The following is a 22,500-nucleotide window of genomic DNA, read 5'->3' as shown; positions in this document are numbered from 1 at the left end:
GTTTATTCAGGAGAGCTGCTCCTCACTTGAAGCAGAACTTTGGCAGAGACTCAGTGTGAGAACAGTTCCTACCCAGCCCCCCACCGGGGAGGGAGGCCACTGAGTCTGGCCCTAGGAGAAGGGAAATGGGAAATGTAAACCAGGGGACGTGTCCAGGGTCCTACTCGGCAGACCCAGGTTTATCTTATCAGTGGAGAAGGGAGAGTGGGTTGTTGAAAGTGCAGCCTAATTCAAGGGTCAAGAGTGACTGAGAACATTCTGGGCTTTGAAAGGCAAACATGCCAGGGAGTGGTCTTTCCAGGATCCTAATCTAAATCAGAGGGGCCAGCCGAGCGAGGAAGGAGTGGGGCTGGTGGGGCTTTAGCCAGACTGGCCCACCTCTCCCTACTTCCTGATCTTTGCAAAATAGAGTTTAAAATCCAGGACAATTTAGTAAGCTTTGGTGCAGGGAACAACATAAAGAGTATAGACCTGGTCCTCGCTCCTAAGAATCTTTTTTTTTTTTTTTTTTTTGAGGCGGAGTCTCGCTCTGTCACCCGGTCTGGAGTGCAGTGGCCAGATCTCAGCTCACTGCAAGCTCCGCCTCCCGGGTTTACGCCATTCTCCTGCCTCAGCCTCCCGAGTAGCTGGGACTACAGGCGCCCGCCACCTCGTCCGGCTAGTTTTGTATTTTAGTAGAGACGGGGTTTCACCGTGTTAGCCAGGATGGTCTCGATCTCCTGACCTCGTGATCCGCCTGTCTCGGCCTCCCAAAGTGCTGGGATTACAGGCTTGAGCCACTGCGCCCGGCCGCTCCTAAGAATCTTTAGGCTATGACAGCTGCAAGATCTAGAACACTGCACGACCCCCTGCGGGCAAGGTCCTAGTTTAGGAACTGTACACCCATTCTTGCATTTAACCTTCACATGCCGCCCCCAGAAGTATTCGGTGAGACATCTGGGAAGTGAAGGGATTTGCGCAGGGTCAAATCTGTGAGGGATGGAGCCAGAATTCAAACCCAGGCCGGGCACGGTGGCTCACGGCTGTAATCCCAGCACTTTGGGGTTCCGAGACAGGAGGATCACTTGAGCACAGGCGTTTGGGACCAGCCTGGCCAACATGGTGAAAGCCCATCTGTACAAAAAATACAAAAAAATCCCACCTTTATTTAAGAAAAAAAATTCGGCCGGGCGCGGTGGCTCAAGCCTGTAATCCCAGCACTTTGGGAGGCCGAGATAGGCGGATCACGAGGTCAGGAGATCGAGACCATCCTGGCTAACACGGTGAAACCCCGTCTCTACTAAAATACAAAAAAAAAAACTAGCCGGGTGAGGTGGCGGTGCCTGTAGTCCCAGCTACTTGGGAGGCTGAGGCAGGAGAATGGCGTGAACCCGGGAGGCGGAGCTTGCAGTGAGCTGAGGTCTGGCCACTGCACTCCAGCCTGGAAGACAGAGCGAGACTCCGTCTCAAAAAAAAATTCAAACCCAGATCTGTTTGGCTTTGAGGTTGGTGCTTTTTACAACATGCAGAATCAAAAAAAAAAATTTTTTTTTTGAGACTCTGTTGTCCATGCTGGAGTACAGTGGTGCCATCTTGGCTCACTGCAACCTCCATCTCCCAGGTTCAAGCAGTTCTCCTGCCTCAGCCTCTCTAGTAGCTGGGATTACAGGCAAATGACACCACGCCCAGCTAATTTTTGTATTTTTAGTAGAGACGGGGTTTCACCATGTTGTCCAGGCTGGTCTCGAACTCCTGACCTTAAATGATCCACCTGCCTTGGCCTCCCAAAGTGCTGGGATTACAGGGATGAGCCATTGTGCCTGGCTCAGAATCAAAATTTGAAATCAACCTGTGTTGAGTCAGTAAGTAAACCATAAAGATGGAGATTCAGGAATCAGAATTCCAGCCTCCTCGAAGGCAGACCTGGGCTATGGCTGGAGGTTGGAGTTGGAAGAACTGAGGAAAGAACACAGGCCTTGGAGTCCCAAAGACCTGCCTTCAAATCCTGGCTCTGCCTTTGCTGCTGTGTGACCTAGAGCCAAGTGGCTGGACTCTTCTGTGCCCAGCATCCTCTGCTGTGAAGTGGAGAGGATGAAGTTCACCTCCTAGGTTTGCTATGAGGTTTAAATGGGAACAATCCAAGTACACAGAACCGCTGGTGCGGGGCTACTGCTTGAGGAGTAGCTAGTGAATGTTAGCCGTGTCCATGACACGCAGAGGGCTAAGTGGACTTCCTCCCTCTGTAAGGGAGGAAGGAGAAGCTTGGGGACAGTACAAGGCCAACCAGACCTACTTCCACCCAGCCCAGCCTGGTGCTTCTCTGTACTCTCCTAACCCTGCTGACCCAAGTACTTTGCTGCGAGGCAGTTGCATGTGAGGCGTGAACCCTGAGCCTATGCTGCAGGGGGAAGAAAAGAAGGACGCTCACCCAACAGCTACAGGCTGCCTGCCCGCCCCCCATGCCCGTGAGCCCCCTTCTTCCAGCAGGCAGCCCTGGGAACTCCCTTCTCCTCCACAGGCACCCAGAGGAGGAGCTGACTCTCAGAGTCGGGGAGCGAACACCCAGGGCCTGCTGCCCAGGCATGGCATAGTTCAACTTGAACTTAGGTCTGGCAATCTCCTGACTTTGAACCTGAGCTCTTTATTGCGCTGCCTGTCCCCACACTGGAAACGACCCAGCCTTCCTGTGGAAAGAAAGAAGGGTGCCATTTCCCTAAAGATTAATGATAGATCAACTAATATGAAACCACACAAGCATGCCTCCAGAACCCTGGTTAATGTTTACCCGTGTTCTTTTCCGGTGCCAGAGCCGTTCCTGTGGGTGCACAGCTGCAGATTCCACCATAGAGATTATGCGGAACAAATTTAGCCTGGGAAGGTGATTCCTGCTACACCCTTACCTGAGCGACTCCTTCCTGGAGCATTCTGTTACCATCCTGCCATCGTCACAGCGTTGGGCATTCACTCCATGCTTGGCGCAGAGACTTCAGACCCTCACGCGGCTTTATAAAGGGGGGTCTAGGGTGATTCCCACACTACAGATGAGGAAACAAAGACACAGGAGTGAGGTCCTTGTCCCATGTGACAAAATCAGGAGCTAAAGAGCCCATATTCAGCCAGGTGCGGTGGCTCATGTCTGTAATCCCAGCACTTTGGGAGGCTGAGGCTGGTGGATCACCTGAGGTCAGGAGTTCGAGACCAGCCTGGTCAACGTTGTGAAGCTCCGTCTCTACTAGAAATACAAAAATTAGCCGGGCATGGTAGCAGGCACCTGTAATCCCAGCTACTCAGGAGGCTGAGGCAGGAGAATCACTTGAACCTGAGAGGCAGAGGTTGCAGTGAGCCGGGATCGCGCCACTGCACTCCAGCCTGGGGGACAACAGCCAGACTTTGTCTTAAAAAAAAAAAAAAAGCCCCTTACGCCTGTAATCCCAGCACTTTGGGAGGCCAAGACAGGCAGATCACGAGGTCAGGAGATTGAGACCATCCTGGCTAACACGGTGAAACCCCGTCTCTACTAAAAATACAGAAAAATTATCTGGGTGTGGTGGCAGGCACCCGTAATCCCAGCTACTAAGGAGGCTGACGCAGTAGAATGGTGTGAACCTGGGAGTCAGAGCTTGCCATGAGCAGAGGTTCAAGACAAGAATCTGGGTGGCTGGGCGCAGTGGCTCACGCCTATAATCCCAACACTTTGGGAGGCCAAGGTGGGAGGATTGCTTGAGCTCAGGAGTTCGAAAACAACATGGGTAACATAGTGAGACCCTCTCTCCACAAAAAATGGAAAATTAGCCAGGCGTGGTTGCATGCCTATAGTCCCAGCTACTCAGGAGGCTGAGGTGGGAGGACCACTTGAGCCTGAGAGGTTGAGGCTGCAATGAGCCGTGATTGCACCACTGCACCCCAGCCTGGGTGACAGAAAAAGACTAAAAAAAAAAAGAGGCTGGGCGCGGTGGCTCAAGCCTGTGATCCCAGCACTTTGGGAGGCCGAGACGGGCGGATCGCGAGGTCAGAAGATCGAGACCATCCTGGCTAACACGGTGAAACCCCGTCTCTACTAAAAAAATACAAAAAACTAGCCGGGCGAGGTGGCGGGCGGCTGTAGTCCCAGCTACTCGGGAGGCTGAGGCAGGAGAATGGCGTAAACCCAGGAGGCAGAGCTTGCAGTGAGCTGAGATCGCGCCACTGCACTCCAGCCTGGGCGACAGAGCAAGACTCCGTCTCAAAAAAAAAAAGAATCTGGACAAATATGGGCTTTTTAATTTTTTTCCTGAAATGGAGTCTTGCTCTGTCATCCAGGCTGGAGGCAGTGGTGTGATCATGGCTCACTGCAGCCTCAACGTCCCAGCCTCAAGCAAGTGATCCTTCCATCTCAGCCTTCTAAGTAGCTGGGACTACAGACGCATGCTACCACACTTGGCTAATTTTTCATTTTTTGTGGAGATGGAGGTCTCACTATGTTACTCAGGTTGTTCTCAAATTCCTGAGCTCAAGCAGTTCTCACACCTTGGCCTTCGAAAGTGCTGGGACTACAGGTGTGAGCCACTGTGCCAGGCCAAATGTCTGCTTTTGACCAGTGAGCCTGGCCACCCCTCCCCAGCCCTGTTGTGAGCCTCGCTCCAGGCTTTGCTTGGCAGCTCGGTATTCTTTATGGTCCGAGACTCTGGCCCAGAGTGACCACGGATGTCTCACTGGAGTTCTAGGCCAGGGCCAGAACATGCAGGGATGCTGGGGCCAAAGGGTCCCCCAAGGAAGGCAAGCAGAGAGGCAGATGTCTTTGCCTTCATGTCACCTGTAGCCTTTGCCCCAGCACTGGCAAGGTGACCATGGACTCTGCCAGGATACTGGTTTACCAAGCCCGAAGGGGACAGCTTTCTGGGAGATGTCTTCTCTGTACTCCCCAAGACCATCGCCCAGTGCCTGGAAAGCAGAGGGTGAACTCTGGCACTTTATTTATGTATTTATTTTTATTTTTGTTTTTTGAGACAGAGTTTCACTCTTGTTGCCAAGGCTGGAGTGCAATGGCGTGATCTTGGCTCACTGCAACTTCTACCTTCCAGGTTCACGCGATTCTCCTACCTCAGCCTCCTGAGTAGCTGGGACTACAGGTGCCTGCCACCACGCCTGGCTAGTTTTTTTTTTATTTTTAGTAGAGATGGGATTTCACCGGGTTGGCCAGATTGGTCTCAGACTCCGGACCTAAGGTGATCCACCCACCCCAGCCTCCCAAAGTGCTGGGATTATAGACATGAGCACCGTGCGCAGCCTTGTACTTTAACAGGTGACTAGGTAATAGGTAAAGATCCTTTCTCTGAGCAAATGGAGGGGCTTTAGCTCTCTGACATTGGCCTCATGAGGAAGGCAGTCTTTCCCCCAGATGTGGCTTGGTTGGGTGATGGCCTGGTCTGAATTACATTATAGAGGCAGAACTGAGGGTGTCTTGGGACCCGCCCTCCTCCCTGACCCTGTTTTTTATCACTTCCTTTCTGGTTCACCAGTAACTCTGGCCACCTTTGCTTTTTCTCAAATCTACCAGACTTATTCCTGCCCTGGGGCCTGTGCACTTGCTATTCCACAGCCTGGACTGCTGGTCCTCCGGCTCTTCCTGTGGACCCCTCCTTTTCATCATTCAGGACTCGGTCAAATGTCTGCTCCTCAGGGCGGCCTGCCCCTACCACCACGGCTGGAGTTCTCTACCCCCCACCTTAGTCACCTTCTCTGGATCCTCTTCTTCCCTTTGCCTTCATCTGTACAGTCTGAGGTGGTCTTCTGTGTTTGATTGCCTCTTTATTTTCTGGGCACCACGAGAGCATGGTCTTTGTTGGCTTTTGGCTCTACTGTGTCCTCAGCCCTAGAACTGTGCCTGGCCCATCGCAGGTGTTCATTAAGTATTTGCTGAGTAAGTGAAAGAATAATCTAAGGCTGGGCATGGTGACTCACACCTGTAATCCCAGGACCTTGGGAGGCTGAGGAGGGAGTATCACTTGAGTCCAGCCTGGGGAACATAGAGGGACCTCGTCTCTACAAGAAATACAAAAATTAGCCAGGCATAGTGGCATGTGCCTGTGATCCCAGCTACTCAGGAGGCTGAGGCGAGAGGATCGCTTGAGCTTGGGAGGAAGAGGCTATAGGGAGCCATGATCGCACCACTGTACTCCAGCCTGGGCAACAGAGTGAGACCCTGCCTCAAAAAAAAAAATAAAATAAAATAAAAGAATAATCTAATTTAGTTCTCACAATGAATTTATGTGGGAGTGGAATAGAATGAAAATGTTTGCAAATTGTTTGCCATTCCTTCTAGGAAGAAGGGGAGGCTGTCTCCTCAACCTGGGACTCTGGACTGAGCCTGTGACTCACTTTGACTAACCGAATTTGGTGGCAGAAATGAGGCCAGGTGACTTCTGAAGCTAGATCTTAGGAAGCCGTTCAGCTTCCACCTGGGTCTCTAGGAACACTGTCTCAGGGGAAGCCAGCTGCCATATGGGAATTCGGACTAGCTTGAGCCAGCCATGCAGTCAGGAAGCCCAAGCAGCCATGTGGTGCCAGAGCAGTGAGTGCAGAAGCCATCTTGCACATCCAGCCTCAGAGTTGGATAACTATGGCCCCAGCTGCCCTCACACTGTAGCCATACAAGGGAACTCTGCCCAGATGAGCCCAACCAGGGGACCCTACTGTGGGAGATAAGAAATCACTTTAAGCCACCAAGTTTTAGGGTGCTGTGTTACACAGCAATGGATAACTAGAACAAGTAGGAATATTCTCTTCATTTTTTCAAAGAAACCAAGGCACTGAAAAGTCAAATGACTCCAGATCACTTGGCAGAGTAGGCATTCTGGCCTAGATTGTCTGCAAGGCCTGTGCTTTTCATTTCTAGGCTACACCACTCTGAAATTAATTCATATTTGCTTCTTCTTGTTTTGTTTTTTGTTTTTCCCTTACAATACTGGTAGTCACTATTATTAGGTTGAGAGCTGGTCTTGAGAACTTCTTTCCTTCTCACTGTAGATCTTCATAAACAATGAATGGCACAATGCCGTCAGCAGGAAAACATTCCCCACGGTCAATCCGTCCACTGGAGAGGTCATCTGTCAGGTAGCTGAAGGGGACAAGGTGAGAACTGGTGACTTACCTTGGGGGAGGGATGGATTCGTTTTCTATTTTGTATGTTTTTGTGTGCTAAAAGCTTCACCATTTATGTGTATTACTTTCACAAGTAACAGATACCAATGAAAAATTCCAAGTAAATTAATCAATAGAAACTTCCCTGCAGACAATGGTGTTGATTCACTTAGTGTAGAACTACAGACTTGAAAGTGAATTTGGCAAATATCTAATACAGTGTCTCCTTTCCAGACCTGGAAGTTGAAGGTCAGAGATGGAAACCTTGTTGGGTAGAATTAGGGTCTCCTAAGATCTAGCTCCTGTGGAGGTTTGAATTGTATAGACTGTAGGAACCAATAGAAACTGATAATATTATGTTTACAATTTTTAAATTAGACTCTTAGTAAAATATTTTGTGTTTTGCCGGGCTCGCAGTGGGCTCAGGCATTGTAACCAGCACTTGCGCGAGCCCGAGACGGGCAGATCACGGAGGTTCAGGAGATTGAACGCATCCTGGCTAACACAGTTGAAACCCGTCTCTACTAAAAAAAATATAAAAAACTAGCCAGGCGAGGTGGCGCAGGCGGGCTGTAGTTCCCAGCTACTCGGGAGGCCTGAGGCAGGAGAATGGGCGTAAACCCGGAGCCGGAGCTTGCAGTGAGCTTGAGGTCGGCCACATGCACTCCAGGCCTGAGCGACAGAGCGAGACTCTGTCTCAAAAATAAATAAATAAATAAATAAAATAAGAAAATACAGGCCGGGCGCGGTGGCTCACACCTGTCCCAGCACTTTGGGAGGCTGAGGAGGGTGGATCATGAGGTCAGGAGTTTGAGACCAGCCTGACCAACATGGTGAAACCCCGTCTCTACTAAAAATATAAAAATTAGCTGGGCACGGTGGCATCTGCCTGTAATGCCAGCTACTCAGGAGGCTGAGGTAGGCGAATTGCTTGAACCCGGGAGGCGGAGGTTGCAGTGAGCCGAAATTGCGCCACTACACTCTAGCCTGGGTGACAGAGCGAGGCTTCGTCTCAAAAAAAAAAAAAGAAAGAAAGAAAATACAGAAATTGTCTGGATTCTCATTCCCACCAGGACTTCATGAAAGGAGGGGAAGGTTGTGTTATTCAACCCCGTTGCTGAAGTCTGGTGCTGGTCAGGGCTCTGCTGGGCTAGGAGCGTTGTTTACGGGGCAGGTTTTCTATTCAGCGATGTGCTGATGACCCTCTAGATGTGTTTGTATTCAGAGTTGGTTATTACTGAGAAGGCCTGAGTTTTCTAGGAAGGCTTGAGTTTTCCTGTGTTTTCCAGGAAGATGTGGACAAGGCAGTGAAGGCCGCCCGGGCCGCCTTCCAACTGGGCTCACCTTGGCGTCGCATGGACGCATCACACAGGGGCCGGCTGCTGAACCGCCTGGCTGATCTGATCGAGCGGGACCGGACCTACCTGGCGGTGAGTCCTCAGCCTTTCTCCCCCTCAGATCCCACGTGGCGAATGGGCTCGCAGCATCCTGCGAACAGCCAGGAACCAAGCATCCTGCGAACAGCCAGGGGCCACACATCGGACATGGGACTGGTGGGAATGGCATAGGATGGACACCTGTGGGGGGCACCTCTGTACTAACCAGAGGAGGCTTTCAGTGTCTGCTTTGTTTTTTTGTTTTGTTTTGCTCTTTTGAGATGGAGTCTCACTCTGTATCCCAGGCTGGAGTACAGTGGCGACATCTTGGCTCACTGCAACCTCCACCTCCTGGGTTCAAGTGATTCTTCTGCCTCAGCCTCCAAAGTAGCTGGGATTACAGGCATAAGACACCACGCCCAGCTAATTTGTGTATTTTAGTAGAGACAGGGTTTCACCGTGTTGGCCAGGCTGGTCTCCAACTCCTGGGCTCAAGTGATCCACCTGCCTCAGCCTCCCAAAGTGCTGGGATTACAGGCATGAACCACTACACCCAGCCTTAGTGTCTCCTTTGATGTGGTGGGTTTGGCTAAGCAAGAAGGATCTGGGGAGGGGAGAAGAGCTGTGTCAGGGAGGCCTTCCCAGGAGAGAGACCCCTGGGAATGGACACCTCTCCCTGGGCTCCTCCATGGTGGTCATTCTCCCTGGCTGCAAGAAGAGAAGAAACCAGGAGGCAATCTCCTCCCAGCCACAATTGATTCTGCACACAGAAGCCAGAGCGAACCTTCCAGAAGGCAGATTATACATGGCACTCTACCCTTATGCCCTGCATGGCGTGCGATGTCCTTAGGATAAAATCCTCAACATGGTCTGTAAGACCCAGCCTTCAACATGGCGAGATCCTGTCTCTACAAAAGTTAAAAAACTAGCTGGGTATGGTGGCATATGCCTGTAGTCCTTGCTACTTGGGAGGCTGAGGCAGGAGGATTGGTTGAGCCCAGGAGTTTCAGGCTACAGTGAACTGTGGTGGCACCACTGCACTTTAGCCTGGGCAACAGAGTGAGATCCTGTCTTAAAAAAAAAAAAATGACCCAGCCTGTTCTAGTTCCATCATCTGAGTCATGCTGCACTGCAGTCCTCATATTCCCATGTGCTCCCGAGCCTGGGCTGCCATGCTTGATGGCTAAGCCTCTTTGAGCATCAGCACTTGCACCTGCCTGGGATGCTCTTTGCCCTGCTGCCATCTGTACTATCCCCTTTGCCCAGTTGCCCCTACATATCATTCAGGTTCTAGCGTAAAGGGCTCATCTCTAGCTGATATTTCTGGACAGAGCTGGGCAGCCTGGCTCTCTGCTTTCTACTTTTAGCACTCTTTTTTCTTTTTTTTCGAGATGGAGTCTCACTCTTCACCTAGGCTGGAGTGCAGTGGCACAATCTCGGCTCACTGCAACCTCTACCTCCCAAGTTCAAGCAATTCTCCTGCCTCAGCCTCCCAGTAGCTGGGAATACAGGTGTGCACCATCATGCCCAGCTAATTTTGTATTTTCGATAAAGTCAGGATTTCACTGTGTTGGCCAGGCTGGTCTTGAACACCTGACCTCACGTGATTGACCCACCTTGGCCTCCCAAAGTGCTGGGATTATAGGTGCGAGTCACTGTGTCCGTCCTCTAGCACTCTTAACACATGTGACTGAGGACTTGTGTCATTATGCACAGTCTCTTTGCTCTGTAAGCTCCACTCTGGTCTCTATCCCAGCACCGGGATATGGCAGAGAGCAGAAGCTAAAAGAGTGTGTTATGTGAAATCACTGAGTGAGAAGTCAGTGCCTCATCCTGCCTGGCCCCTTCCTCCCTCTCTCTGCCTTTGGAGAGACCGTAGCAATAGTCCAGAGATGCCAGTGACATTTGGCAGCACAAAGGGGACTCTCACCCTGGGCTTGCATCAGCCCTTCTCAGTCCCAGCCTTGGCTCCCTCTGTCAGCCCTTTTATGTTCCTCTCATTCCTGCACCCACATCTCTGCTGACCTTGTTTTCTTCTCAGGCCTTGGAGACTCTGGACAATGGCAAACCCTATGTCATCTCCTACCTGGTGGATTTGGACATGGTCCTCAAATGTCTCCGGTACGGGCTCAGATTTCCTGTTCTTTGTTCTGGCAGGGGAAAAGGGGAGGCAACATTGTTAGGAGGTAAAATTAAATTACAAAATTCAAAAGGGGCAGGGTGCGGTATCTCATGCCTATAATCCCAGCACTTTGGGAGGCTGAGCCAGGCGGATTACCTGAGGTCAAGAGTTTGAGACCAGCCTGGCCAACATGATAAAACCCCATCTCTACTAAAATACAAAATTTGCTGGGCATGGTGGTGCACACCTGTAATACCAGCTACTCAGGAGGCTAAGGTAGAAGAATCTCTTGATCCCTGGAAGTGGAGGTCACAGTGAGCCAAGATCATGCCACTGCACACCAGCCTAGGTGACAGAGTGAGACTGTGTCTCAAAACAAAACAAAATGAAAACAAATAAATTACAAAATCCAAAAGGATCACAGCTGTGAGAGAAGCCTACTCCATTTAGACTCCTGCTCGTGGGAAAATCCTTCAGTATCACAAATTGTGACTTAGTCATAAATGCTTTCTTTTGTTCTTGAGTCACTCTTGGTACTTTCTCTGTTACTTGGAACTTGTCCATTTTATTGAGGTTATCTAATTTGTTGGTGTACAATTGTTCACAGTATTCTTATAATCCTTTTATCTCTAAGATCTGTAGTGATGTCTCCATTTTCAGTTTTACTCATTTGGGTCTTCTCTCTGTTTCTTAGCCTAGCTACAGGTTTGTCCATTTTGTGAATGTTTTCAAAGAACCAAACTTTTGGTTTTGTTAATTTTATTGTTTTCTATTCAAGAAAATATTCTCTTTTGTCTATCTCTGTTTCAGTATTTATTGTTTCCTTCCTTTTACTAGCTCTGGGTTTAGTTTAATCAAAATGTTTTATTGATTGATTATTATTTTTTTTGAGACGGAGTCTCGCTCTGTCACCCAGGCTAGAGTGCAGTGACACAATCTTGGCTCACTGCAACTTCTGCCTCCCGGGTTCAAGCGATTCTCTGCCTCAGCCTCCGGAGGTGCTGGGATTACAGGAGCCTGCCACCACGCCTGGCTAATTTTTTGTATTTTCATAGATGCAGGGGTTTCACCACCTTGGCCAGGCTGGTCTCGAACTTCTGACCTCATGATCCGCTTACCTTGGCCTCCCAAAGTGCTGGGAATACAGGTGTGAGCCACCATGCCTGGCAATACCTTGTTTCTTAAAAAAAAGAAAGAAGGTCGGGGATGGTGACTCACACCTGTAATCNCCCACGTGGCGAATGGGCTCGCAGCATCCTGCGAACAGCCAGGAACCAAGCATCCTGCGAACAGCCAGGGGCCACACATCGGACATGGGACTGGTGGGAATGGCATAGGATGGACACCTGTGGGGGGCACCTCTGTACTAACCAGAGGAGGCTTTCAGTGTCTGCTTTGTTTTTTTGTTTTGTTTTGCTCTTTTGAGATGGAGTCTCACTCTGTATCCCAGGCTGGAGTACAGTGGCGACATCTTGGCTCACTGCAACCTCCACCTCCTGGGTTCAAGTGATTCTTCTGCCTCAGCCTCCAAAGTAGCTGGGATTACAGGCATAAGACACCACGCCCAGCTAATTTGTGTATTTTTAGTAGAGACAGGGTTTCACCGTGTTGGCCAGGCTGGTCTCCAACTCCTGGGCTCAAGTGATCCACCTGCCTCAGCCTCCCAAAGTGCTGGGATTACAGGCATGAACCACTACACCCAGCCTTAGTGTCTCCTTTGATGTGGTGGGTTTGGCTAAGCAAGAAGGATCTGGGGGAGGGGAGAAGAGCTGTGTCAGGGAGGCCTTCCCAGGAGAGAGACCCCTGGGAATGGACACCTCTCCCTGGGCTCCTCCATGGTGGTCATTCTCCCTGGCTGCAAGAAGAGAAGAAACCAGGAGGCAATCTCCTCCCAGCCACAATTGATTCTGCACACAGAAGCCAGAGCGAACCTTCCAGAAGGCAGATTATACATGGCACTCTACCCTTATGCCCTGCATGGCGTGCGATGTCCTTAGGATAAAATCCTCAACATGGTCTGTAAGACCCAGCCTTCAACATGGCGAGATCCTGTCTCTACAAAAAGTTAAAAAACTAGCTGGGTATGGTGGCATATGCCTGTAGTCCTTGCTACTTGGGAGGCTGAGGCAGGAGGATTGGTTGAGCCCAGGAGTTTCAGGCTACAGTGAACTGTGGTGGCACCACTGCACTTTAGCCTGGGCAACAGAGTGAGATCCTGTCTTAAAAAAAAAAAAAATGACCCAGCCTGTTCTAGTTCCATCATCTGAGTCATGCTGCACTGCAGTCCTCATATTCCCATGTGCTCCCGAGCCTGGGCTGCCATGCTTGATGGCTAAGCCTCTTTGAGCATCAGCACTTGCACCTGCCTGGGATGCTCTTTGCCCTGCTGCCATCTGTACTATCCCCTTTGCCCAGTTGCCCCCTACATATCATTCAGGTTCTAGCGTAAAGGGCTCATCTCTAGCTGATATTTCTGGACAGAGCTGGGCAGCCTGGCTCTCTGCTTTCTACTTTTTAGCACTCTTTTTTCTTTTTTTTCGAGATGGAGTCTCACTCTTCACCTAGGCTGGAGTGCAGTGGCACAATCTCGGCTCACTGCAACCTCTACCTCCCAAGTTCAAGCAATTCTCCTGCCTCAGCCTCCCAGTAGCTGGGAATACAGGTGTGCACCATCATGCCCAGCTAATTTTGTATTTTCGATAAAGTCAGGATTTCACTGTGTTGGCCAGGCTGGTCTTGAACACCTGACCTCACGTGATTGACCCACCTTGGCCTCCCAAAGTGCTGGGATTATAGGTGCGAGTCACTGTGTCCGTCCTCTAGCACTCTTAACACATGTGACTGAGGACTTGTGTCATTATGCACAGTCTCTTTGCTCTGTAAGCTCCACTCTGGTCTCTATCCCAGCACCGGGATATGGCAGAGAGCAGAAGCTAAAAGAGTGTGTTATGTGAAATCACTGAGTGAGAAGTCAGTGCCTCATCCTGCCTGGCCCCCTTCCTCCCTCTCTCTGCCTTTGGAGAGACCGTAGCAATAGTCCAGAGATGCCAGTGACATTTGGCAGCACAAAGGGGACTCTCACCCTGGGCTTGCATCAGCCCTTCTCAGTCCCAGCCTTGGCTCCCTCTGTCAGCCCTTTTATGTTCCTCTCATTCCTGCACCCACATCTCTGCTGACCTTGTTTTCTTCTCAGGCCTTGGAGACTCTGGACAATGGCAAACCCTATGTCATCTCCTACCTGGTGGATTTGGACATGGTCCTCAAATGTCTCCGGTACGGGCTCAGATTTCCTGTTCTTTGTTCTGGCAGGGGAAAAGGGGAGGCAACATTGTTAGGAGGTAAAAATTAAATTACAAAAATTCAAAAGGGGCAGGGTGCGGTATCTCATGCCTATAATCCCAGCACTTTGGGAGGCTGAGCCAGGCGGATTACCTGAGGTCAAGAGTTTGAGACCAGCCTGGCCAACATGATAAAACCCCATCTCTACTAAAAATACAAAAATTTGCTGGGCATGGTGGTGCACACCTGTAATACCAGCTACTCAGGAGGCTAAGGTAGAAGAATCTCTTGATCCCTGGAAGTGGAGGTCACAGTGAGCCAAGATCATGCCACTGCACACCAGCCTAGGTGACAGAGTGAGACTGTGTCTCAAAAACAAAAACAAAAATGAAAAACAAATAAATTACAAAAATCCAAAAGGATCACAGCTGTGAGAGAAGCCTACTCCATTTAGACTCCTGCTCGTGGGAAAATCCTTCAGTATCACAAATTGTGACTTAGTCATAAATGCTTTCTTTTGTTCTTGAGTCACTCTTGGTACTTTCTCTGTTACTTGGAACTTGTCCATTTTATTGAGGTTATCTAATTTGTTGGTGTACAATTGTTCACAGTATTCTTATAATCCTTTTTATCTCTAAGATCTGTAGTGATGTCTCCATTTTCAGTTTTACTCATTTGGGTCTTCTCTCTGTTTCTTAGCCTAGCTACAGGTTTGTCCATTTTGTGAATGTTTTCAAAGAACCAAACTTTTGGTTTTGTTAATTTTATTGTTTTTCTATTCAAGAAAATATTCTCTTTTGTCTATCTCTGTTTCAGTATTTATTGTTTCCTTCCTTTTACTAGCTCTGGGTTTAGTTTAATCAAAAATGTTTTATTGATTGATTATTATTTTTTTTGAGACGGAGTCTCGCTCTGTCACCCAGGCTAGAGTGCAGTGACACAATCTTGGCTCACTGCAACTTCTGCCTCCCGGGTTCAAGCGATTCTCTGCCTCAGCCTCCGGAGGTGCTGGGATTACAGGAGCCTGCCACCACGCCTGGCTAATTTTTTGTATTTTTCATAGATGCAGGGGTTTCACCACCTTGGCCAGGCTGGTCTCGAACTTCTGACCTCATGATCCGCTTACCTTGGCCTCCCAAAGTGCTGGGAATACAGGTGTGAGCCACCATGCCTGGCAATACCTTGTTTCTTAAAAAAAAGAAAGAAGGTCGGGGATGGTGACTCACACCTGTAATCCCAGCACTTTGGGAGGCCGAGGTGGGTGGATCATGAGGTCAGGAGTTTGAGACCAGCCTGGCCAAGGTGGTGAAGCCCCGTCTCTATTAAAAATACAAAAAATTAGCCAGGCATGGTGGCGGGCACCTATAATCCCAGCTACTCGGGAGGCTGAGGTAGAGAATCGCTTGAACCCACAAGGCGGAGGTTGCAAAGGTTGCAGTGAGCCGAGATCGCACCACTGCACTCCAGCCTGGGTGACAGAGTGAGACTCCTTCTCAAAAAAAAAAAAAAAAGAAAGAAAGAAAGAAAAAAATTCTAATTCCTGGGCATGAGCCCCAGCGAGTGGGATTAGTATATTGGAAGTAGACTCTTGGGATCTGGTTTTTTTACAAGAACCCCAGGTGATTCAGAGGCTTAGGGGTTAGCTACCTAGAGTAGATTATCATGACCTTAGCAGTCACTTGTCTTTCTCTGAATAAGCCAAAAGCAAGGGCAGTTATCAGAAAGACTCAGCTGGACCTGTTTGAGTCTTCTCTTTCTGCCAGGGTTTGCAGGGGTCCCTGACTATCGTTGATTAGAGCTTGAATGTTTCTTTTTTTAAAGGTATTATGCCGGCTGGGCTGATAAGTACCACGGGAAAACCATTCCCATTGACGGAGACTTCTTCAGCTACACCCGCCATGAACCTGTGGGGGTGTGCGGGCAGATCATTCCGGTGAGTCCAGCCTCCCTGGAGTTTCTTCAGGGTGCCCTGAGATTTGGCAGTCTTCCAGGCTCTTTGCAGAGGTTCTGGGGGTGGTGTTGGAAGGCAGCCTGGGTGGCAGGTAAGAAGATGGGCTCTGACAAAGCCAATCTGGTTTGAGTCTGAGCCCTGCCACTCGTGAATTCTGTAACCTTGGGCAAGTCACTTATCCCCCAAGCCTCAGTTTCCCCATCTGAAAAGTGGAAATGAACACAGTGCCTGTCTTAGGGAGGTAATTAGGGCTTAGCATGGTGTCATGGATGTAAAAGCACAAATAAGTATGAGTCTCTGTCATCCTCATGCACCACCTGCCTTGTCCATCCATCTTAAAACCACGATGGACGGAGTTAGGGGAGGACACACAGGGTGCAGAGAACTTGGTGCTGCTTCTGTCCTCTGGGGGTGCCACCTTCCACTACCCAGTGTAGTTCTCTGAGGAAGCTTGGATTTCGAGGGCTGCTGCTGTTTGTTGCAGTGGAATTTCCCGCTCCTGATGCAAGCATGGAAGCTGGGCCCAGCCTTGGCGACTGGAAACGTGGTTGTGATGAAGGTAGCTGAGCAGACGCCCCTCACTGCCCTCTATGTGGCCAACCTGATCAAGGAGGTGCGTGGCTTGTCCCGGTCTTAACCTCTAAATGCCCTTGTTGAGGCTTGTTCTAAAGAGTTCTGAGGAGGGTCTCAGGGGTCCCTAAACAGGGAGGTGTGTTTTTGGAGCCCCCATCATCATGTGAACCAGAGTGGCTCCCTCTTACCTCTTTTCCACATTGGTCTTCACTGCAAGATCCCCTTTGAAGAATTAAAAATATTGCTCCAGGCCGGGCTTGGTGGCTCACACCTGTAATCCCAGCACTTTGGGAGGCCAAGGCAGAGGATTGCTTGAGCCCAGGAGTTTGAGACCAGCCTGGGCAACATAGCAAGACCCGGTCTCTACAAAAAATTAAAAATCAGCTGGGTGTGGTAGCACGCACCTGTAGTCCCAACTACTTGGGAGATTAAGGCAGGAGGATCACTTGACCCCAGGAGTTTGAGGCTGCAGTGAGCTATGATCACACCACTGCACTCCAGCCTGGGTGCCAGAGAGAGACTCTGTCTCAAAAAACAAGCAAAAACCCACTATTGTTCTAAGTGAATGCTGTCAGGGGAGGGGCAAAGACACAGGGAATCCCAGCGAACAGGCTCCTTCTCCGTCCCATTTAGAATTACCATGTAGTGCCCCATAAAACTAGCTTCTGCCCATGTGTGTCCCTTGGCAGACTGTCCCACCTTCTCTGAGAAAGGATGTGTCTTCCCCTGGTTGAGCCTTTTGGAACAGGAGGGTGACTCCCAATGTCCCCTGGCTGTTTGCTCACAGGCCGGCTTTCCCCCTGGTGTGGTCAACATCGTTCCTGGATTTGGCCCCACGGCCGGGGCCGCCATCGCCTCCCATGAGGATGTGGACAAAGTGGCATTCACAGGCTCCACCGAGGTAGGGTGACCCTGGCCTCAAGCTTGCAACCTCCTTGGCCCAAGTTCCCCCTGTCCTCAGTGGACAACATGCTCAAGGTGAGCTCCCGGGTGTCAAGTGGAGGCCTCTTCCTCCAGGACTTGCCTGTGCAGAGCTCAGGCGAGGACCCTGTAGGTACCAGGAGGGGTGGGCAGGGTTGAGCCCTTTGTGGTCTGGTTGCCACACTAGCTGCCCTTGGGAGGGGCCGGTGTCCCATGTGGACTAAGGAGGCCAGGCCTGACCAGGCTCCACATAGCGCAGAGCTGACCGCTTGCCCCAAATCAAAGCACCTTGGCCAGGTCAGACTCCTTGACCAGGACTGCCATTGTGGTTAAAAATTAGCCTCATGTGGTGGTGTGTGCGTGTGGCCCCAGCTACTTGGAAGGCCAAGGCAGGAGGGTTGGTCGAGGCTGCAGTGAGCTGAGATCACGCCACTGCACTCCAGCCTGGGTGACAGAGCAAAACCCTGTCCAAAAGAAAAAAAAAAAGTGAATGTCTATTTGGTGAAATTCTCTAGGTCTCTCTTGGTCCAGTTGCTCACTCAAGCCGTGGGGACCTCTGTTCTGTGTCTACAGAGTACTGGGCTCTTTCTCCCCGCACTGAGAGCTCTTTCCTGTCTCTCTGTCCCCACAGATTGGCCGCCTCATTCAGGTTGCTGCCGGGAGCAGCAATCTCAAGAGAGTGACCCTGGAGCTAGGGGGGAAGAGCCCCAACATCATCATGTCAGATGCCGACAGTGAGTTTCCAGCTGGAGGAGGCCTGGCCTTGAAGGCAGCCCTGGCCGCCTGTGTTGTGGGTCCAGCCGATCCTGTCGCCCCCACTGCCCAGTGGTGTTGGTTGCTGTCCCTCGGGCCTCAGGATAAGACGCCAACGGCCTCAGGATAAGACGCCAGCGCAGGGCCCGCGTGGCCTGGCCTTGGCCTGTCCCCAGCCTCTCCCTGGCTGCTCTCTGCAGCATCAGGCTAGGCCATGCCCCTGCTATCTGACTCATCCACTCGCCGCCATCACGCCCTTTGTCCTGGTGGACAGTGGGCTCCCAGATCACCCCTCTTCTCCCTCTGTCTGTCTCTGGCACTCAGCAGGCATCATCCCTGACAGTGGTGGAACAGGCTTCGTTGGTTAGGCGGCCACAGGGACCAGGGTCCTCCTCCTCTTCTCATTGTTGCCTTTCTGTCCCCTGACCACTTCCCGCAGTGGACTGGGCCGTGGAGCAGGCCCACTTCGCCCTGTTCTTCAACCAGGGCCAGTGCTGCTGTGCTGGCTCCCGGACCTTCGTGCAGGAGGACATCTATGACGAGTTTGTGGAGCGGAGCGTTGCCCGGGCCAAGTCTCGGGTGGTCGGGAACCCCTTTGACAGCAAGACCGAGCAGGGGCCGCAGGTGAGCCAGGCAGTGCAGCAGGGTCTGGGTGTCCAGAGCCAGCATGAGAAGCAGAGAGGGCATCAGGTTCAGATCAGTTGGGACTGGGTTCAGGTCTCAGCTCTGCCACACAGCAGCTGTGTGCCCTTGGGAAGCTATGTTCCCTCCCTCAGCCTCCATTTCCGCATCCCAAGCCCTGCCCTGCCTCATTTATGGGGTGGCTATGCTGTGGAAATTAATCCTGGGAAGCACTTTGTAAATTGCATATATGTAACAAATACCAGGAGTGCCTGCAAAAGGGAGTGTGTGTTTGCAAGACCTTGGTCATCAGTAGAAATGTATCCACCAGAAGATATACAGCCCTGCGAAACTTGGTGTCTGAGAGTCATGATATAACTAGTGTAGGGACCTTATTTCACTTCATGTTTTGAGCTGTTTGATTTTATTTATTTATTTATTTGCCTATTTATATTTTAGAGACAAGGTCTCTCTTTGTTGCCCAGGCTGGAGTGTAGTGGTGCAATCATACCTCACCTCAGCCTTGAACTCCTGGGCTCAAGCAGTCCTCCTGCCTTGGCCTCCCAAAGTGCTGGGATTACAGGCATGAGCCACTGCACCCAGCCCAAGCTTTCCTTCTTTTTACAGACTATCTTGGGCCATCTTTCTGTGTCAGTTAGTTCTCAGATCTATTAGTGACAATAGAATATATCGAATGCACCGTAATAATTTTAACCAACCCCTCTACTGATTTATACTTAGAATTGTTTCCATCTTTTGCCTTTACAAAATGCTCCCCAGCCTGGGCAACAAGGGAAACCCTGTCTCTACTAAAAATACAAAAATTAGCCCAGCATAGTGGCGCATGCCTATAGTCCCAGCTAACTCGGGAGGCTGAGGTGGGAGGATCATTTGAGCGTGGGAGGCGTAGGTTGCAGTGAGCAGAGATCACACCACGGCACTCTAGCCTGGGTGACAGAGTGAGACCCCGTTTCAAAACAAAATACAAAAAAAAAAAAAAAAATACTCCCTAGTGAATATCCTTGTTCATTTCTCTTTGTGCATATGGAGAATAAATTAATTCCTAGAAGTTAAATAGCTGGGCCAAAGGGTCTGAGCATATAATTTTTGAGCAATATTAATAAACTACTTGCTCTAAAGGCTGTACCAGCCTGTCATCCTTCTAACAGTGTATGTAACAGTCTCTTGCTATCAGTGTATTTTCTTCCTAAACTTTTTGGTGATCTTATAGTTGAAAAGTAAAAATTGATTTGATGTCCTTTTCTCTGGTAGGCTGAGGAAGTTGGGCTTTTTTGGTGTTTTCTGCTATTGGCCCTGTGTGTTTCCTCTTCTGATCTTGCTTACTCATGACCTTGGTCCATTTCCCAGTTGTCTTGTTGCCTGCATAATTCTAAGCCTGAAGCCTAGGAGAGGTCTGAATCCGACGCCTCCATAATTCTGGGTTCTTTCTCCCACAGGTGGATGAAACTCAGTTTAAGAAGATCCTCGGCTACATCAACACTGGGAAACAAGAGGGGGCGAAGCTGCTGTGTGGTGGGGGCATTGCTGCTGACCGTGGTTACTTCATCCAGCCCACCGTGTTTGGAGATGTGCAGGATGGCATGACCATCGCCAAGGAGGAGGTGAGCACCTGGGGCCGGTGTTCTGGGAACGTTTTTGGTGGGAGACGTGGTAAACATTTCAGCTTGGCATCCTGCCACTGTCACCCATCTGTTGGCTTGGGGCCAGATCTGGAGTTAATGCCCAGAACCAGTGCCCATAACAAGTTATTCATAGTATGTATCTGATCTTGTCGCTCCTCTTCAGCTTGTACCCTCTGTCTGGGAGATCGTCTGCATTCCTTAGCATGGCCTGCAGGCCTTCATGTCATGGCCCTCAGAGCCAAGAGTCTAGGAATGACGTTGCCTGCTCCTTCCCATGACCTTTTTTTTTTTTCGTTTTTTTCAGTCAGAGTCTTGCTGTGTTGCCCAGGCTGGAGTGCAGTGGCATAATCATGGTTCCTTATAGCCTTGAACTCCTGGGCTCAAGTGATCCTCCCACCTCAGCCTCCTGAGTAGCTGGGACTACAGGTGCTCACCACCATGCCTGGCTAATTTTTAAAAAAATTTTTAGTAGAGGCTGGGTGCAGTGGCTCATGCCTGTAATCCAAACATTTTGGGAAGCCGAGGCGGGTGGATCACCTGAGGTCAAGAGTTCGAGACCAGCCTGGCCAACATGGCGAAACCCTGTCTCTATTAAAAGTAAGAAAAAATTAGCCCAGTGTGGTGGCGCTTGCCTGTAATCCCAGCTACTCTGGAGGCTGAGGCAGGAGAATCACTTGAACCCGGGAGGCTGAGGTTGCAGTGAGCCGAGATCATGCCACTGCTCTCCAGCCTGGGCAACAGAGCAGGACTCCATCTCCAATTTTAGCCACGCCTGGCTAATTTTTGTATTTTTAGTAGAGACAGGGTTTCACCATGTTGATCAGGCTGGTCTCGAACTCCTGACTTCGTGACCTGCCCGCCTGGGCCTCCCAAAGTGCTGGGATTACAGGCGTGAGCCACCACACCCGGCTTATTTTTTCTTTTCTTTTTTTGAGATGGAGTCTCACTCTGTCGCCAGGCTGGAGTGCAGTGGTACGATCTCGGCTCAGTGCAACCTCTGCCTCCTGGGTTCAAGCGATTCTCCTGCCTCAGCCCCTACTAATGGCTGGGATTACAGGCGTGCACCACCACGCCCAGCTAATTTTTCTTATTGTTAGTAGAGACAGGATTTCACCATGTTGGCCAGGCTGGTCTCAAACTCCTGACCTCAGGTGATCCACCTGCCTCGGCCTTCCAAAATGCTGGGATTACAGGTGTGAGCCATTGTGCTCAGTCAAAATTTCTTTCTTTTTTTTTTTTTCTTTTTTTAGTAAATACAAGGTCTCACTGTGTTTGACAGGCTGGACTCAAACTCCGAGACTCAAGCAGTTCTCCCACCTTGGCCTCCCAAAGTGCTGGGATTACAAGCGTGAGCCACAGTGCCCAGCTGACTTAAATTCTTTCACACTAAATCTACATGTCACGTGTGAATAACATACCTGGCAGAATTGTTTAGAAATGGGATACTGTATGTAAAGCCTGGGGACCACAGGAGGAAGTTGGCCCCTGTTAGCTCCATTCCTTCTGTGTTCTGCTGAGCTTGATGACTGTTGTCTTCCCCTGGAACTGTTAGAGCATGGCTGGGGGCTCATCCCCCAATCTGGAATCATCTGTTCTGCTCTGCGAGAGCTCAATGGCAGGTGCCTCTGTGTTGCTGAACCCCCTTACTCTGCTCTCTCCCTCCAGATCTTCGGGCCAGTGATGCAGATCCTGAAGTTCAAGACCATAGAGGAAGTTGTTGGGAGAGCCAACAATTCCACGTACGGGCTGGCCGCAGCTGTCTTCACAAAGGATTTGGACAAGGCCAATTACCTGTCCCAGGCCCTCCAGGCGGGCACCGTGTGGTAAGAGCCTTCCAGCAGCCCCTCACAACCCAACAGAGATTCCTCAAAGCCAGGGCCTTCTGGAATCCAGTGGTCACCATCCTGGAATTTGGGGAGCTGGGCTCAGTTTCTCCTGGGTCAGGGTGTGATATTGATTTGAGAGGTCCTGCTACCTCACCTCCGAGGGATCAGGCTTCTCTGTGGTGCAAACGCCCTGCACCTGTCCTTGGCAGGCAGCTGGGTGGCGGGCCTCCTCCCCAGCTGTCTCAGGGCAGGAGACCAGAGCAGAGGGACCCATGATTGTGACACTGATCCTAAAAACTTAGGCCCTGCTTCACACTTAGCCCCACTAGGATGGCTA

At 50.5% G+C, this 22,500-nt stretch overlaps 1 protein-coding gene across 2 annotated transcripts in view; it reads left to right on the top strand.

The window, feature by feature from the left end:
• Positions 1–22,500, top strand: part of ALDH2 (aldehyde dehydrogenase 2 family member) — a 40,979-nt gene that overhangs the window by 9,722 nt on the left and 8,757 nt on the right. The window contains exons 1-11 of one of the 2 annotated variants that reach the window (XM_017847354.1): positions 6,357–6,373; positions 6,985–7,089; positions 8,388–8,528; positions 10,516–10,595; positions 15,697–15,808; positions 16,311–16,439; positions 17,187–17,300; positions 17,952–18,054; positions 18,513–18,697; positions 20,152–20,316; positions 22,003–22,160. In XM_017847354.1, the coding sequence (XP_017702843.1) occupies positions 8,454–8,528; positions 10,516–10,595; positions 15,697–15,808; positions 16,311–16,439; positions 17,187–17,300; positions 17,952–18,054; positions 18,513–18,697; positions 20,152–20,316; positions 22,003–22,160 (1,121 nt within the window). In that variant the 5' untranslated portion in view covers positions 6,357–6,373; positions 6,985–7,089; positions 8,388–8,453. Of the gene's footprint in view, positions 1–6,356; positions 6,374–6,984; positions 7,090–8,387; positions 8,529–10,515; positions 10,596–15,696; positions 15,809–16,310; positions 16,440–17,186; positions 17,301–17,951; positions 18,055–18,512; positions 18,698–20,151; positions 20,317–22,002; positions 22,161–22,500 lie in introns of those variants that run through there. The other variant, XM_017847344.1, reaches the window with a different exon arrangement.

The sequence above is a fragment of the Rhinopithecus bieti genome, unplaced genomic scaffold, assembly GCF_001698545.2.
Source record: "Rhinopithecus bieti isolate Rb0 unplaced genomic scaffold, ASM169854v2 scaffold_947, whole genome shotgun sequence".
NCBI classification, from domain to species: domain Eukaryota; kingdom Metazoa; phylum Chordata; class Mammalia; order Primates; family Cercopithecidae; genus Rhinopithecus; species Rhinopithecus bieti.
The sequence above is the reverse complement of the archived record's forward strand: the minus strand, read 5'-3'. Positions and strand labels throughout refer to the sequence as shown.